The following is a 17,465-nucleotide window of genomic DNA, read 5'->3' as shown; positions in this document are numbered from 1 at the left end:
TCCACTGGTCATATGGTGTTCTATATAAATATTGAGAGTGAAACCCTACCTCCTTTACCCAAATGTGCACCATCGGAGAAGAAGCACTATAAGACAGGTTAGCATACTCTGGATATTGGCTATACCTTCAGAAACCGTATTGGAAACAATATTTATGACAGTAAACTTTGTTATTTCTCACGTCTTTTGTAAATATCCTTTCAATCCATCAAACTGCCTACACCAATTCGTTAAATACACTCCACGTCATAGCAACCTATACGTGTCTCATATCTTTTGAAATTTGCACAACAAGGCCAGCTGACCCGACTGACACGCACGAGAGCTAAACTGATGTCCAGCCGTCAGATAGAATCTGCAATTGACAGATATTCATTCACCGCTGTACCGATATATCTTCTTGTTTCGGTCCGGTTCGGACACATCGACGCCGGCATTTAATGTGCCCGATTTATATTTGCCTGTAATTTGAACTTGTGGTTCAGAAGTACTACGATCGCCCCCTGATGATGACTATAGGGACACTGTATATATTACACGTAAGCTTATGACTCGTGTTGGTAGATATTTGATAACAAATTTTGTAGGCCTGTGATATCAGTCACGGTTGGTTCAACTGCTTCTCAGAAGTACCCAATCGATCTATATCAGCTTCTCCTTAGATTTGAAGTTTCATCAGCTGCATATTTTGACGAATAAAATTTTTTTGTTCAGAGGTTGCCATAAAGCCATTATGGTGATAACCGGGAGGGCACATTGTATACATTTTGTGTATTTTGCTCACTGCTTTAATAGTAGTTAGAGCACTCTGAGATTGTTGGGCAGCCTCTTGCGTAATATAAGGGGCGTTCACTGTTTGCACTATGCTTCGCTCATGGTATGTATTGCCGTTGGAGCACTCTGGTGAGTCCATATTTTCAATCCTCAACAATGTGTAAAACCGTACGCTCTGTGCCCAAATTCAGAGGTTGCCATAAAGCCATTATGGTGATAACCGGGAGGGCACATTGTATACATTTTGTATATATATATATATTATATATATATATATATATATATATATATATATAATTATATACATATATATAATATATATATATATATATATATATATATATATATATACATATATATATAATTGTATATCATTGCAAGACAGCAGTTTCTCTTTTCATTGCTCTGAGTGCTGTACTTGTCGTTTTTGTAGTGTGCCAGTCGTTGCGGTTACAATGGATGATCGAATGCATAAATGCATGATGGGATAGTGAACAGGGCTCCACAGCAGTTGCTGTAAAGTAAATCCCTCTATGGGCGGCGATCCACATCCTTTCTTCATCAAATAAATTATATAACCTTCTTCTAGTGTTATCAACAAAGGAAATGGAAACTGCGTTGTACTTTACACACCGATAAATTACCCATTCGATGACAGATACTTCAGGAAAACACCGAGTTAGGTACATATTGAATTGATATCAACGTATTTTCTAACGTTTCAATGTTTCTTTATCGACGCGCGCACGTGACGTGTTAATTACCGTGTGATCCCCCTGATCGTGTGATCTGTCAATTGGTAACTTGTTTTATGGCGTTTTGGACTTTTCTATTGGTTCTCCCATACAAGTTCCAACGGACCCCATAGAATGTGGGTGATATACTTTCAAAGATGGAGATATTATCCCGAAAGTTGGTTTCGCGACGACACAGTAGGTCTGTGATCAATATACAAGAAGTTCACGATGAACTTAAAGGGATGCAGTCGTCGGTCGAACTGCGCTCAATGGTCGTATGGGACCCATACGACCAATGTAAACACTGTATCTAAGGTATGATGGTGACTGCTGAAAGTTAAAACATGTCTGTCATAATCTACATCGTATAATTTAACTATTGCCGCTATGATGATTAGGTGCATCTCGATATCGTGCACGAAATACATTGTTTGTAAACAAGAAACTCGCAAAGGCGCAGTTCCGACGACGGTTTCTCTTCAATTACTTAATATAAAGTCAATGCCATTCACTGGAGAGGCACATATCTACTTTACAGTGTTTGCTATTAAACGAAGAAACTCAGTAAAAAAAAACTTGAAGAAAATCAAAAATGAACTTTGGACAACTGCTATGAACGAGCTCAGAACATGTGATGACAAAACCATGCGAAAAACTTGAAACTGTAGAGGTTGGTGAATGAACAGCAACATCATATTCACACATTGAATAGACGGAATATTTTAATGCCTTGACTATTTCACAGCAAAGCTTTAAACTGAGTACAAGTTATTGAAATTTAGTTTTATGGAGGCATGAAAACAGGCAGATGGAGCGAGGGCGATATTTACTGGAGGTTTGAAAAATTCAACGTTACCGGTAACATGCTGACTGACAAATGTCGACGCAGACAGTGATTAGAGACGAAACCGCGGAAAGCTATTACAATATAACTAGACCCTCGAAGGAGATGTTCAAGGCCCTTACATACAAATTGGCGAGCGTCAATTTCTGATAAATTGAAGCATGTTACACGATAGTGATGAAAGACTATTGATGTCTGGCGATCGAGGTTGGATTAGTTCGGCTTCCCTGATTGCACAGTTCCAAATATATATACCCTTGATGTTTTGATCAGGAAGGGAATTGCAAACACTCGTACTCAATCTCGTTTGTCATAAAATGTTCTAACATCTGTGCAGAGATTTGACAACCGCGAAGGATTGAGAGATTAGCTCTTGATAATGTGTCGAGTCTGTCTGCAGGGAACCGAAGAATATTTGTCTATATTAATGCAATCAAGATTACTACACAATCTCCCGATTGATGTCCCAACGCTGTCATCAAAATCTTCTTGTCGATGATTTATTGCATGAAAGTTGGTCGACGCTGTGGTTAAATTTCCGTTATCCAATTCAAATGAGGATGCCAAAAGTGAGAGAGAGAGAGAGAGAGAGAGAGAGAGAGAGAGGGAGGGAGAGAGAGAGAGAGAGAGAGAGAGAGAGAGAGAGAGAGAGAGAGAGAGAGAGAGCCGCAAAAGTACAAATCTCGTTGGATGCGAGACTTCCCGGTACACTGATTGTGGCATACAAAGTCACTTATGACAGTGGGATTTCCGAAATTGCTGTTCAGAAAGGACCAACGACAATTACCAACCAAAGCACCTGCACATACAATACCCTTTACTGCATAAAAAGAAAGATGCATTTAAGCTGCGTAACCAAAAAGTGATGTCAGAGCTTCTGAGGAGAGTGAGCACTTCCTGGAACACGGGGTACATGACGTCACGTTTTAAAACGATACCATCTCACTCCGTTTGCCAATAGATACAAAAGTTCATCTGCTCTCGATACCTAAAGTGAAGCGTTGGGATGCAGAGTCTAGGCAGAGTGGCAACGATTTAAAAGCTTGTAAGTTTTGTCTGTTCAAACAATCAGCAAGTCTACTGCATGTATCTGGCACGGCGGACGAAGTGAAAAGTGCAAACGCCTTAGGTTAGCGGGAGTTGAATGCAGTTGAATGACGGGCGGGAAAGTAACTGTAGCCTGAAAAAATACTTCAGTATACTTGTGTGTACAAGGCTTCAATGTAGAAAACCCTTTCCTTCGTGTGAATTACTTAATCTAATTGACTATACGCACTTATGCACTTTTGTTGACTGTTCGCAAACACGGATGCCCGGTGCAAATATTAAAATGTCAGGATTCTGCCGACGGAATTTTGAAGTTAATATTCCTTGTAGACGCAGTCATAATTTATAACCCTTCAAAAACGAAATGATGGACGACCCAGAGTCTCGCTTCGTCGAGCCGCCTGGTGCTTACGCTGTTTACTAAAACGCCAAATGGAAGACACCTCTTCTCGGACGCTATTTTTCACAACGATGAAAATCCCGAACAAACTCGTGGGTGTCGGATCATAGTCGGCCTTAACCAACTGCAAGATTCATGCGTGTCGCATTTCATGAACAATGCGATGTTTTCCTATTATCAGTAACTTTTGCGGAGAATCTACTACCGTCCGTCCGACAGAGTGATTTAATCCCGGTATTTCCAGTAAAGTCCGTCATTGCCGAGGAAGAAGAGCTAAATAATACCTCACTCAGTAAATTTTATTAGAACTGTCGAAAGTCAAAATAATATAGACAATAAAATGAAAAGAAGACAACACTGCAGAAACTTGGCCAATGCAAAACTGTAGTGTATCCTAAGGGGTGTACTTGTATTTGTTCACCGTAAAAGGAGCCCTCAGGCAAGCAGTTATTTCATAATGAGGAAGGGACACTTATAGGCGTGTCGAAAAGGTTAGATTATTTCTTCCAAACAATTTTGGTCTTCTACACTCACCTGGTCAGCGGTTACATATATGCAACACTGCAAAGACAGAATAGCCTTAGAATTCACAACGGGAATAAGGTGCCCACTCAAGGCTCCCAGTTGGGAAAACACAACATCGATTCATAAGGCCTAATGGGTGAGCAAACAGTTGGTAGATGGCAAAAGATTTTATGACTTAATTACCGCCCGTCTGGATGTCGATAACCAATTCATTTTTTACGGCTTTCCATTCGTATTTTACAATCGGAAGTCAGTCTCCGTGGCATCGATCTGAAGTAACCGCGAAGCGATGTTACAATGGCGGTCCCGGATAAAGTTCAGAATTCTAATATCGTCTTTCAAAGTAATTGAGTTCTACTCACTCGTGATGACCGTGTTATTTTTATCGCTACTTGTACGCAATCACTCCAAACCCGTTTTAGTTCTGACAAGTATTTTATTGTATATTCGCCAGAGCCTTATCTTACCTCGGACGCATTCCTGTTTGGTTTCTTTTTTAAATGGTTTGACGAACGCGTGCCATCAAAACGTTTGTGTATAGGCCAGATGGTATATAAAGGATTGGGCACAGATTGTGAGGTAACAGACAAGAAAAGTTACAGAAATACTTAGGTGGCGATTTTCAGTTTGATTTTCGTTTTCAGCGACAATGTTGGCTCAACTTGCTAACGTGTCGAATAATCAACATTTTCGGGTTCATATCTGCAAGTGAAATATACTAAGCACTGCATGCTATCTTGTCAAATTGATTTTGAGTGCGGACATAAAGTCTGGCTATTACTCATTTACATTGCACGTCGCGCTAATACGGTATTGTTTAGGGTTGGGCTTTACAAATCAGATTTAGAGGATAAAAGAAGATACTGGTTTTCACATTACAATCATAATACTAGTATACATTCAGGTCTACTTGCAATGGGGTTTGGCAAAAAACCCCCACTCCCACCCCACCCCGTTATATAAATAGCCAAAATTAAATACAACACATAAAGTTTAAACATCAACTTAATGTTTGGAGAGCTGACTGATTGCCCGCACAAGTAAATTGAAATTAAGAAAGAATGTGTGTGATCGCCCCATTTTTGGATGGAAGATATGATCAGAAACAACTTTTTGGCCTCTGCAGTCACGATGTTATGGGCAAATATCTATTGATTGACCAGATGGGATGTTGTCCTTTACGGCAGTTTTCTTCAAATGTAACCGCCACTTCGAAATAGGATGTTTTTTGTAAATATGGCACAGACTTTAACATCTGCAGGAAATCGCTGTAAACGCACGAGCTGGTTTTCTCAGGTCTCTCATTTCCACTGTAGATTATATGCATGGCGAAGACGCAATTCAATTTCGAGGGTCTATTTTTCCCTGGGGTTAATGTGCTTGTGCTCTGTGCCATTCCATTTTACTACTCCGTGACGAAGAAAAAGTGTTATCCGTCTTTGTCAAACTGTCAGACATTGTGTCTTTCTTCCCTTGTGTCTGTCTCTCTCTATACCATTTGTCACCGTCACGTCCACAAACGTTTTGAACCTATCCTAGGCCTTTACACAAACTAGTAATCTTGGAATGGACACAAAACTATCAGATGTTCATGTGCGTGACGTTTACAATCGCGCTAGGATATTTACATTCTATCTGCACAAACGGAAAGTTTGCCCGAAAACAATGGTTGCAGTGATTGCAGGAAGTTTCTAGTACTTGCCTGTGTATATCAAAAAAGGAGAAAATCATATCTAAGTATGCCGAGCTTAACCTGACTGTCTATTATTGTTACATCAAGAAATTGGACAAGCAATATAACAAGTCACGTAGCTCCTGAAATCGATAACCCCTAATATTACAGCTGGTGCGCTCTATCACAGGCCCTGGATATTAAAGCACACAGACTATGGCCTCGTCTCCGTATTTTGTGTGGGTCTTCTTCGAGTCATCTATAGAGCTGCGTCCGATAATGCGCTGTCTGCCTGAAGAGCTGATCGTGAACAAGAAGACCGTCGCGACTTCATCTGTATAGTATACTTTGATCTAACGGGTAGAAGCACCCGAAGTCTCTATTCCCCAGACATTTCTTTAGCTTCAAACATGATCACTGCGAACTGCGAATGAAGACCGCTCGTGTGAAGAGATGGTTTTGCACATCAAAGTAGATAAAGAATTAGACAGACACAGACTGAGAGAGAGAGGGAGGGGAAAGAGAAACATATCTATCCATCTATCTGTATAGCATATACGCATATCCATATATGTATACATATATATATATATATATATATATATATATATATATATATGCAGAAATATGTATGTATGTATGTATTTATGTATGTATGTATGTATGTATGTATGTATGTATGTATGTATCCTTGTCTATATTTACTCATATATATATGTATCTGTGTCATCTAAATATAAATCAATAGTTATGTACGTATATATGTATTAGATTGTATAGGATGTAAATGTCCCAGGCTGGAAATACAGCTATGCGACGACTGCACACCCTGCCAAAACGGACTAAGACCAAAAAGTTGACAATAATCTCATGCACGCCTTCGAACATTCGTATTTTCTATTTTCGACGTTAATATGACTCAACTCTTGTTTCTTTCCGCTGGGAAAGTGATGTGACCCGAAATTAACCATGGATAATGACCGTTGATGAAAATAGTTTTGTTACGAGGTAATAATTCAAGAGTGGCAATATGTCACCCGAGCGAAATATGATCATAACTTGTTGAGTGTGAGCCGATCTTTGTGAGTAATTGAGCCGTCGGATAACGTAGGTGAATTAATTACGGAGAATGGCCGAAGAGGGACATCCAAATTTACTCTCGCTTGATTTTGTCTCATGTCTATTTTTATATCATTGAAAGGAAGTCTGAATAATATTAAACTAAGCTAATGATTGACTTTCTATCTTCAACTTGTCTGCCTGAGTCTGTCTGTCCCTATCTCTCTCCCTGTACACACACACACACACTCACTCACGCTCTCTCTCTCTCTCTCTCTCTCTCTCTCTCTCTCTCTCTCTCTCTCTCTCTCTCTCTCTCTCTCTCGTGGGATCTGACTATATGTCAGGCAACATTGTAATCGTGCATATATTGGTTCGCAAATAGCAAGTTTTCGTCATGTTATCAGAGAACATCATGACATGAAACAGCAAACATAACTTTCGGTCAACAAGTGTAGGGACCTTGTTAATTAGGTTTCCATGTCGAAAATAACAACACGCCGTATTCATTGACTTGCTTCATTGACTGCTCACTGAACGTTTCAGCTGGCCTGAAAGACATTGAGAAAATAAGGTCGATACGACAAAGTATTGTTTCTCAATAAAAAAAAACTAATTTCCTTGATCATATTTGCGCGAAGTGAAAATTATAATAGAGAAATTCGTCCGCTCGACCCTTGACGTACCTGTCAACGCATAGCGGGTCAGACAACCCTGAATTCTAATGCCGGCAAGATATTTTCTGAAACAAAAACATTGCCACGTTTTTCCTTTCAAACTGGATTAAGAATAAACTTGGTATGTAACCGCCTGGGATATGTCACTGCCGCAGATAAAGACCAGCAGGGCCAAAACAACTACTCTATTTCGCATTTGACGCCTCGCAACTTTTTCATCACGCTTTAAAAAATAATATGTTCTTCCTCTGACTCCTTCCCGATCTGGGTACTTGCTCCTTGAAAAACAAATGGTGTATTAATTTTCAGATACTGAACGGGTCTAGTATGATTTCGTAACACTGTATGAAAACTGTAGGAAGACGCAAGTCGACTACACGTCACGTGGAAAGAAATCAATCCCATGTTCATAATGTTTTAGATGTAAGAGCCGTGTCAAGTGTTCAAACTATACGCCTCTGATTGTAACTCTTCTGCATGACCCAGCTATATGGTCGCACGCCTTACTTCACCTAAGCTGAAAATACCAACACGACAGGTCAATATTTCAAACGAGTTCTCAACTCGCGTCGCAGAAGCTGTGGACAGAAATGACGTTGGCGTGACAGCTTGGGCGACAACCAATAAGGTGGCTATCTTGCTTTCCTTCTCCTTCCTCCCCCCAATCGCAATCTATAACGTGTCATCCGGTCAGGAGCAGTAACCATTTTGATATTCTGATTCATCAGTTCCATTGAAACCAACTTGATGTTAAATCAGACGTGAAATGACTTACATGAATATGTTCTCTTATAACAGCGTATAAGTCGATCTTACGCACGATAAATTTTCGAGTACATGAGAAAGTTCTATAATGATATCCCTGGTTCCCATTTACATACATAAATACATACATACATACATACATACATACATAAATACATACATACATACATACATAAATACATACATAAATACATACATACATACATACATACATACATACATACATACATACATACATATAGTCTGGTGCCGAAACACAAAGCCCAAAAATTTCGGCCCCACAATGGTTCTCGATGGTTTCTGTATCTTCAAAGCCTACTGAATCAGGATCTGCATGATGCAACCCTGGCACCCTTGGGCATTTTAATATATTCAAGATGGCCGCCAAGATGGCCGCCAAAACATGTAAGTGGTAATATCTCAGCTCTATGAAATGTTATCAAAGTCATTTTGGTGTCATTTGCCAGGTAAACAGGGCCAAGGAATTCATTTCTTTCATTGCCCAACATGTGCAACTCTTAATTTGCATAAAAATCCAAGATGGCTGCCAAAATCACCTCCAAAACAGGTAAAATGCCATATCTCAGCTCCATGAGAAGCTGTTGGAGTCATTGTGGTCTCCTTTGCCAGGTAAATGGGGTTGAGGAACTCATATCTTTCATTGCCTTATATGTACAACCCTTAATTTGCATAAAAAAGCCAAGATGGCTGCCAAAACGTCATCCAAAAAACAGGTAAAATATCATATCTCAGCTCAATGAGAAGCTGTTGGAGTCATTTTGGTCTCCTTTGCCAGGTATATTGGGTCAAGCAATTCATATCTTTGATTGGCTGACATGTACAACCCTTAATTTGCATAAAATTTGCATAAAAATCCAAATACTTGTTTCAGTGTGTAAGGAGTCATATCTCAATACACTATGCCACTGATTTTGGTGTCTTTCGGCATGTTTTACGGGTCAAAAACTGGTATCTTTTGTTATATTTGTTATAAAATCAACCATGAAAGTCTGAAATTGATGCTTACAATCCAAGATAGCTGCTAAGCTTGTTTCCACAACATATATCAAGGTATATCTTAGCTGAAATTGCATCCTAGAGACTAATACAGTAAGGGTTCAAGGCTGAAGGATAAGTTTCTTTCGTTATATTAAATGTAAAATATTTCATTGAAAGCCAAAATGACCACCCAATATCAACTATGGCCACGCAAATGGATGCCACAAAAACATTGAGTCGTATCTTAATCCACCAAGCATTCTTGAGATCTATTTTGTTGTCTTTGGTCAGGTTGTAGTGGCCGCAGGGTTTTCATTGCTTGTTTTCTGAGCTTGAAAAATCTTACCTCTAATGGAAGGATTTTATCCCACATTGCCGCTATAATGATTTTGTAAAACATTATACCGTATCTTAATTTATCCAGCATCTTTGACACAAAGTTGTGTGTGTTTTGGTCTGTTTGAGAGGTCATGGAATTCACATTTCCATCCACATAAATTGTCAAACCATCCATTTAAATTAAATGATAATGAACTGTATCTTTCCATACAACATCAATGGTCATTTTATCATTTGCCAATCAACCACAATAAATGAGCTTCAATTATTCGAGGCGAATTTGCTGAGAATGCATTTGCACTTGCATAAAAGTGACTTGTTTGGTCGTCTTTGAGCCAACCTGAGTCATCTGTCTTGTTTATCTTTGCACCAACTTAGTCACTCAGATGACCGCAAGTGGGTGTAGCAGAGACCTTCTATGAATATCTTTATCATTGCAGGCATGGTTTTCTGATTTGACAATGAAGATACTTGTCTTTTGCCACTTTGGACAACCAGTTTTAATGTCATCCGTCAGACGTTTTACCTTAAGCTTTACAACCGTCATGCTGCAAACAAGTCTCTAGTTTCTGCCATAGTGTCATTCATAGGCAGCAGAAATACCAACTTCTTGCGTTTGACACAATTCAGAGCACTTTGAGTAGTTTAATTGCTTACAAACACCAATATTAGTAAGGTGTGAGTTGCATCTTTTGATACATTTGAAGGGTCAATTGCATATAAACTGTACAATCCAACATATATCAAAAGTGAAGTCAAATCACCATCAATGCGCTAAAAAGAGTCGCAAAACAGGCATGTAGCCTTAACTTATATTATCATTGATCATCTTTGAGATTGATTCTTAATCTTTGGCCGCATTTTAGGTATCGAGGAACACACTTTTCCAATTACATGAACTGTTTACGTACCATTTATCATTTGGTGAAACGTTTTATAATACTTATCTGTAACAATGTACCAAAATACTCATTTACGAGTTTTCGACCAGAACTGTAAGATTCGGTAAGATTCTGGCACAACATCATCTTCATCGCTTTTGTTATTGGCAGGGCCATTTATATTGGCAGTTGCTTGCTATACTATACTGCCAGAAAATACGAAATCCGTTTGACACCTTGGATCTTTGTTCACTATACCGTTCCTTATTTATATAATTATATAAATTTAAGTGAAGTTAAGTAAGCCTTTATTGAAGTCGTATCCCAATTGGGATTTCGATCATAAAGTACAATAAAGGTTTTACAAAATCGAAAACAAACGGGTATTAAAAAAGAGATATATATGTATAAATCTGAATATCTATATGCGTATATTACATGTTCATCAATATTTTACTTTTTTCATTTTTCTTGTCTAAGTTATATATGTGTATGTGCCAGTTGTTATGCTCGTTATTTTTAGAAGCTGTTTTAGTGTGTTGCAGCTCAAATGGCTAGCATGTAGCCCACTGTACCATAACAAGACAAAATATGGGCACCTAGCAGTTGTAGCTCTTTGTCTGCAAACATTTTTGGTTGTTGGTATGTTTCTTTTCATAGTCCAATAAAAGCTTGTACAAGTCATCGAAACAGTACAGGTTAGTCTGCAATGTATGTTTGGTTTCATTCCGAGACACAAGGAAAAATGCATATGCTCATCAGTAAAGAACTTTTATGTCAGGTAGTGTATTAGAACTAGTGAAAAAGATTGCTTTTGGAGGAGCAAGGTGTATATATGTTTAATTATAAAAACAACAACAATCCAATTAAATATTGGGTATACGTTATTGTACTGCAATTAAACTGTTTAAAGTGCTTTGGATGGGTGTCAAGCGCAAACATTGGTATTCTTGATGCCCCTACGGATGACCGTATTGCAGAAACTATAACATTGTTTGCAGCATGACGGTTGCGAAGATAAGGGTAGAACTTCAGAGGGACAACACGAAAGTATCTTTACTGTCAAAAAAGAATAATATAATTCATGTAAATGGATTGTTTGACAATTTATATGAGTGGAAATGTGAAATCCATGACCTCTCAGACGGACCCAAACACATACAACCTTGTGTCAAAGATGCTGGATAAATTAAGATACGGTGTGATGTTTTAGGAAATCATTATAGCTATAATACGGGATAAAATCCCTCCATTAGAAGTAAGATTTTTCCAGTTCAGAAAACAAGCAATGAAAAACCTGACCAAACACAACAAAATAGGTCTCAAGAATGCTTGGTGGGTTAAGATACGACTCGATATTTTTGTTACATCCATTTGGCGTGGCCATAGTTGATATTGGGTGGTCATTTTGGCTTTCAATGAAATATTTTACATTTAATATAACGAAAGAAACTTATCCTTCAGCCTTGAACCCTTACTGTATTAGTCTCTAGGATGCAATTTCAGCTAAGATATACCTTGATATATGTTGTGAAAACAAGCTTAGCAGCCATCTTGGATTGTAAGCATCAATTTCCAGATTTTCATGGTTGATTTTATAGCAAATATAACAAAAGATACCAGTTTTTGACCCGTAAAACATGCCGAAAGACACCAAAATCAGTGGCATAGTGTATTGAGATATGACTCCTTACACACTGAAACAAGTATTTGGATTTTTATGCAAATTTTATGCAAATTAAGGGTTGTACATGTCAGCCAATCAAAGATATGAATTGCTTGACCCAATATACCTGGCAAAGGAGACCAAAATGACTCCAACAGCTTCTCATTGAGCTGAGATATGATATTTTACCTGTTTTTTGGATGTCGTTTTGGCAGCCATCTTGGCTTTTTTATGCAAATTAAGGGTTGTACATATAAGGCAATGAAAGATATGAGTTCCTCAACCCCATTTACCTGGCAAAGGAGACCACAATGACTCCAACAGCTTCTCATGGAGCTGAGATATGGCATTTTACCTGTTTTGGAGGTGATTTTGGCAGCCATCTTGGATTTTTATGCAAATTAAGAGTTGCACATGTTGGGCAATGAAAGAAATGAATTCCTTGGCCCTGTTTACCTGGCAAATGACACCAAAATGACTTTGATAACATTTCATAGAGCTGAGATATTACCACTTACATGTTTTGGCGGCCATCTTGGCGGCCATCTTGAATATATTAAAATGCCCAAGGGTGCCAGGGTGGCATCATGCAGATCCTGATTCAGTAGGCTCTGAAGATACAGAAACCACCGAGAACCATTGTGGGGCCGAAATTTTTGGGTTCGACCAAAAATCAGGGTTTCGGCACCAGACTAATACATACATACATACATACATATATATAATAGTATATATATTATATGCATATATTCACATGTAATATTTTATATATATATATATATATATATATATATATATATATATATATATATATATATATATTCCTGCATTCCTGCATACATGCATACAGGCAGACAGACAGATAGATATACAAACAGACGGACAGACGGACGGACAGACATAGAAACTTATGTATGTAAAAACATGTGGACCCTAGAAACACAAATAGAAATAAAACATACCTATGTCCATAGAATCTCATAACGTAACTACGCAACTATACGTAAGCCAAGTATATAGTATGATGCATCCATTCAATTCTGAAAACAAAGTCATTGCTTCTTAAGTTCGGATCCGGTTGGACGTAGAAACGCACGTTATTATTGCTCAACGTTACTGAAACTGGAGTGTTCTCTGGCGTACGTGTACATCAACGCTGGATACTACTGGAAATATCACTTTTACGCCCATGCCATCGGATATTAATCGACATACACCTCGAATTAAAACTATTTGTCTATATAATTGTACAGAGTTGTGGATGAATGTTAAAATGCACGTCTTTCGGGTATATTTATGTCGGAGTTTTTATTTTGTAAAAAAATGTTTAGTTTGCCCACTGGCAACGAAGAGTTAAACTACTTTACGTATTTTTTCATGTATTCCTGCCCCGTTTATATTCAACCTGAAACCTGTTGTTCCGAAGCCAGCACACGCCACGGTATGACAATACACTACTTATTGTTTGCGCAGTGTATAGGCTGATCTCGTAACACCCCAGTGAACATTCGCACACAAAACATTATTCCCGTTAACGTACACACTACCTTGGCTTTCTGACCTCCTTCAAAATAACGTACTTTTTTGTTTGATTGAATGGACGAGCGCTGAACTATGTTTCGCCTTTCTATAACGCGCCGTCTTCTTTTACGAGCGTTTCCTTTTTATGCGTCTGATCGACAGCGATCAGAGTATAGCTGCCTTGAGAGAGTTTTCACTCAATACATTCTAAGGTTGGACATTGTGTGATATGGTGTCTTATGTGTTTATCCCGTTCTTGAACGCGGGACTGTGTTTACTACTGTGACCTACAGAGCAAGCGCTGTAAAATTTTGATGTATTTAGGCCATCACAGGCAGTGGAAAAATACTCAAATTACATAATACCAAGCTTGGATACAAACCTTTGTCGGTTTCTTGGGCTCCGATCATACTGCATGACAGAGTTACGGTAAGGAAAATTACCGTGTGTTTACAAATCGTCGAAACCCTCGGACTGCTCATGTATGGTCCACTCAAGCGATCGTAGCAACGGCTTTGATGAGTCTCTCGTCACAGCATACGGCTATTTCCATGAAGTGCGTTTCCAAAACATCAAACAAGAGGTCTCCGTGCACCTCCCCAATTTCAATTGTGCCGGCAACACAGACTAGCCGCTAGAATCCCACAGGCAAAAGCACATCTGCACCGTATGCAAGGTTTAAGGGATACACACACACATATACGGCTTCAGTTGTCTTACACAGGCGATCGGCGTCGATGTCATGGGTATCTGGTCTTATGACATACCGAGAAAAACAGTATGTAGCTGCTCTAACTGTATGTACGTTGACCGTCCGTAAAGTATAGTCCAGTATCGCCGTAGTTAACGTCGGATTATACTTATAAACTCCGTCCTACTGTTTTCGAAGTGTGTTCACGCACTATGCGTGAGAGAGTACAGTCATCGTGTCGATATTCTGCGGTGAGGATGATGCTATTCCACGACCCCATAAGCTGACGCTTGATGTTTCCGTACCCCTTAGCTCCGCTTGATTTCTATGAAACGCTCAACGGCCTGGTACTTCCATAGCAATCGTTGAAATAATCCAGAGAATTAACTTCTCTCAACGGATTCGCAGTCAACTCGGAAATTTTGTCTCATGAATACGAAGATGAAAGTCTATTTTCTTTTCAGTCGGAATTCAAAAATATATATATGTAAATCGAAACGTCGAAGCATAAAAAGGGCACACTATGGTCAAAAGACGTTGTATATTGATTAAAACACGGTCGCATTCCACCGGATTAGCCACTGTATTTGTCAGCAGCAGGGGATTGAAATCCATACAATGATCAAGTAGTACATGACATACAACACTGTTATTTGCCAGAGTATACCTATTTTCCCGAGAACTGATGGCGCGTTTTTAATACACAGGCACGTATTAACCGTATCACTGCCATACGGTACGTACTTCAAATTGATTGACCTAGGCAGGTGTGCCTAGTGGACATAATTAAAAGGTGGGCAGAGATGTTAGCTATACTTAAACGGTAGTGAGACCTAGGCTTGTCGCCTGCTCGACAGGGACAGAATATATTCCCCTATTTTGGCAGATGTTGCTGCTGCCGTTCAAAGGGATAATAGTTGCAAGTTTTGATTAAATTATCATTATTTTCATCCCATAGGAAAAGAATTTACGTTCAGCCTTATCCCCTGAAAGTGTATTGCATTTGACTAGCCTTGCCAGAATAATCCACTGTTACAAAAATGCTAGATACTGTGGATAAATTACTTAAATTAAATTGTTCACAATAAAATTGAACGTGAACATATCGGTCTGATTGTTGGCGTAGAATTTGAATAAGCATACTTCAACAGACACAACAAAACACTGCAATGTTCATACAACAGTTAAAGGACTAGTAACTCTAATGTTTGATGATTTTTTTCATTTTTTTATTGCGTTTGTCGATATTGAGTTATTGTTCTACTCCCAAAGCCATGTTGACACACCCACTATTTAGCGTGTCCATACAACGTCTATACGTGTAAAATGTATTGTTACTGTTTACTTTTGAATTCTAGTCGAGACAAGAATTATTCACTTGTCGACAGCAACAACGCAGTTTACACATATACACATGTTGAGTCGACGAGTTGAATAAGGTGTTCCTACAATACGCTTCAGGGAATAGAACAAGACAATGTAGATGACATTAAAAATGATCAAAAGTTACAGCCACTGGCTCTGTAAAGGTTACAGAGCCTGAAAGGTGCATGATTTCTGTATTCGCTGTACCCATTTCGAAATGGTTTTGTGAACGACAGATATAGGCAAGGCGCAAAAACGGGGAAAAAACCTTTCAGTGTGTCTCATATCACAAAGGCTATCAATTCGATCAATCAGAGAAACAGCGTGACCTGCCGGTAGCTAATTTTGTTCGCTAAAATAGCAGCACTATTTATACGCTGTTGACATTTCCTGCAAAACACACACACAACTTAACGGGAAATTTTCGAAACCCTTCTCACCATTATACCTTGAACACGACTATTTTGCACAAGTACTGAATGAGAGGAGAGATACTCTAAAACAGCAAAATATGCAATCTACATAAATTGTTGCATCTCTCTCTATAATATATATATACATATATATATATAATACATATATATATGTATGTATGTATGTATGTATGTATGTATGTATGTATGTATGTATGTATGTATGTATGTAGAGATATTACATTTCATACACACACGTACACTTTTACCGTTACACACACTCACACACACACACACATTCATAATTAGATAAAGTATTCGTATAACTCCATCCTCAGATGTGAATACCTTGCCTACCTTCGTCGAAAAGGTCATAGTTAATTAATCAAATTCACTTTAATCAAAAGAGTTGATATTAATAACCGAATCTGTGTTTTATTTTAACGAGCTGAATGTGTTTCTATCACCTTACTCTCTCTTTATTTAATGTACTGACAGAGAATTACTGAACTGTAAAAACGTTTAACGTTTTCTCGACCATGCTCAGATAGATATCAGAATTTATAACTATGCCATGAGATGCATATTCCATTACAGCTGATCTTTAATTTTCACTTTTAGCTGTCACTTTGCATAAACCGCGTGGAGTGTGAAGTGAAGCGATTCATATTTCAACATGCGACACGCCCGTGTCGTCTGACGAGTATGGACTTTCGCGCGCTTTGCGCTGACTTCTCATTGCTCGCACAAAGTTAAAACACAGTCATGTCGGCAATTGGCAAAATCGAGATTCAAACGAATGCCTCATATTTTATTTGCCTTTCATTAATTGTCTATATATATTGTTCAGAAGCTGCGATATAATGAATTGGGGCATTGCTGTTATTTTGTTAATTTTAGTATATCGTAAATATGCCAAACTTGTTTACGGTCCGCTCCTACCTTGACCTCGGCCCCGAAAGCAAAGTCTTGTTTTCACAATACCCGCAACTCTTGTAATTTCGAATTTAAAAAGGTCAACCTTTCACATATGTGCATACTCGTGTAAATCTACTGAGCAATACCAGAAATCTGTGATGATAACTTAACG

The 17,465-nt window shown here is 38.5% G+C and overlaps 1 protein-coding gene across 2 annotated transcripts in view; it reads right to left on the bottom strand.

Annotated features, from left to right (window-relative positions):
* The window catches only part of LOC139149912 (LDL receptor repeat-containing protein egg-1-like), a 46,872-nt gene extending 30,127 nt beyond the window's left edge, over window positions 1-16,745 (bottom strand). Inside the window, exon 1 of one of the 2 annotated variants that reach the window (XM_070721960.1) lies at window positions 14,289-16,745. In XM_070721960.1, coding sequence (XP_070578061.1) covers window positions 14,289-14,388 — 100 coding nt within the window. In that variant the 5' untranslated portion in view covers window positions 14,389-16,745. The remainder of the gene's footprint in view (window positions 1-14,288) is intronic. The other variant, XM_070721961.1, reaches the window with a different exon arrangement.
* Between the last annotated feature and the right edge of the window lie 720 nt (window positions 16,746-17,465).

This window comes from Ptychodera flava, chromosome 14, assembly GCF_041260155.1.
Source record: "Ptychodera flava strain L36383 chromosome 14, AS_Pfla_20210202, whole genome shotgun sequence".
NCBI classification, from domain to species: Eukaryota; Metazoa; Hemichordata; class Enteropneusta; family Ptychoderidae; genus Ptychodera; species Ptychodera flava.
The sequence above is the reverse complement of the archived record's forward strand: the minus strand, read 5'-3'. Positions and strand labels throughout refer to the sequence as shown.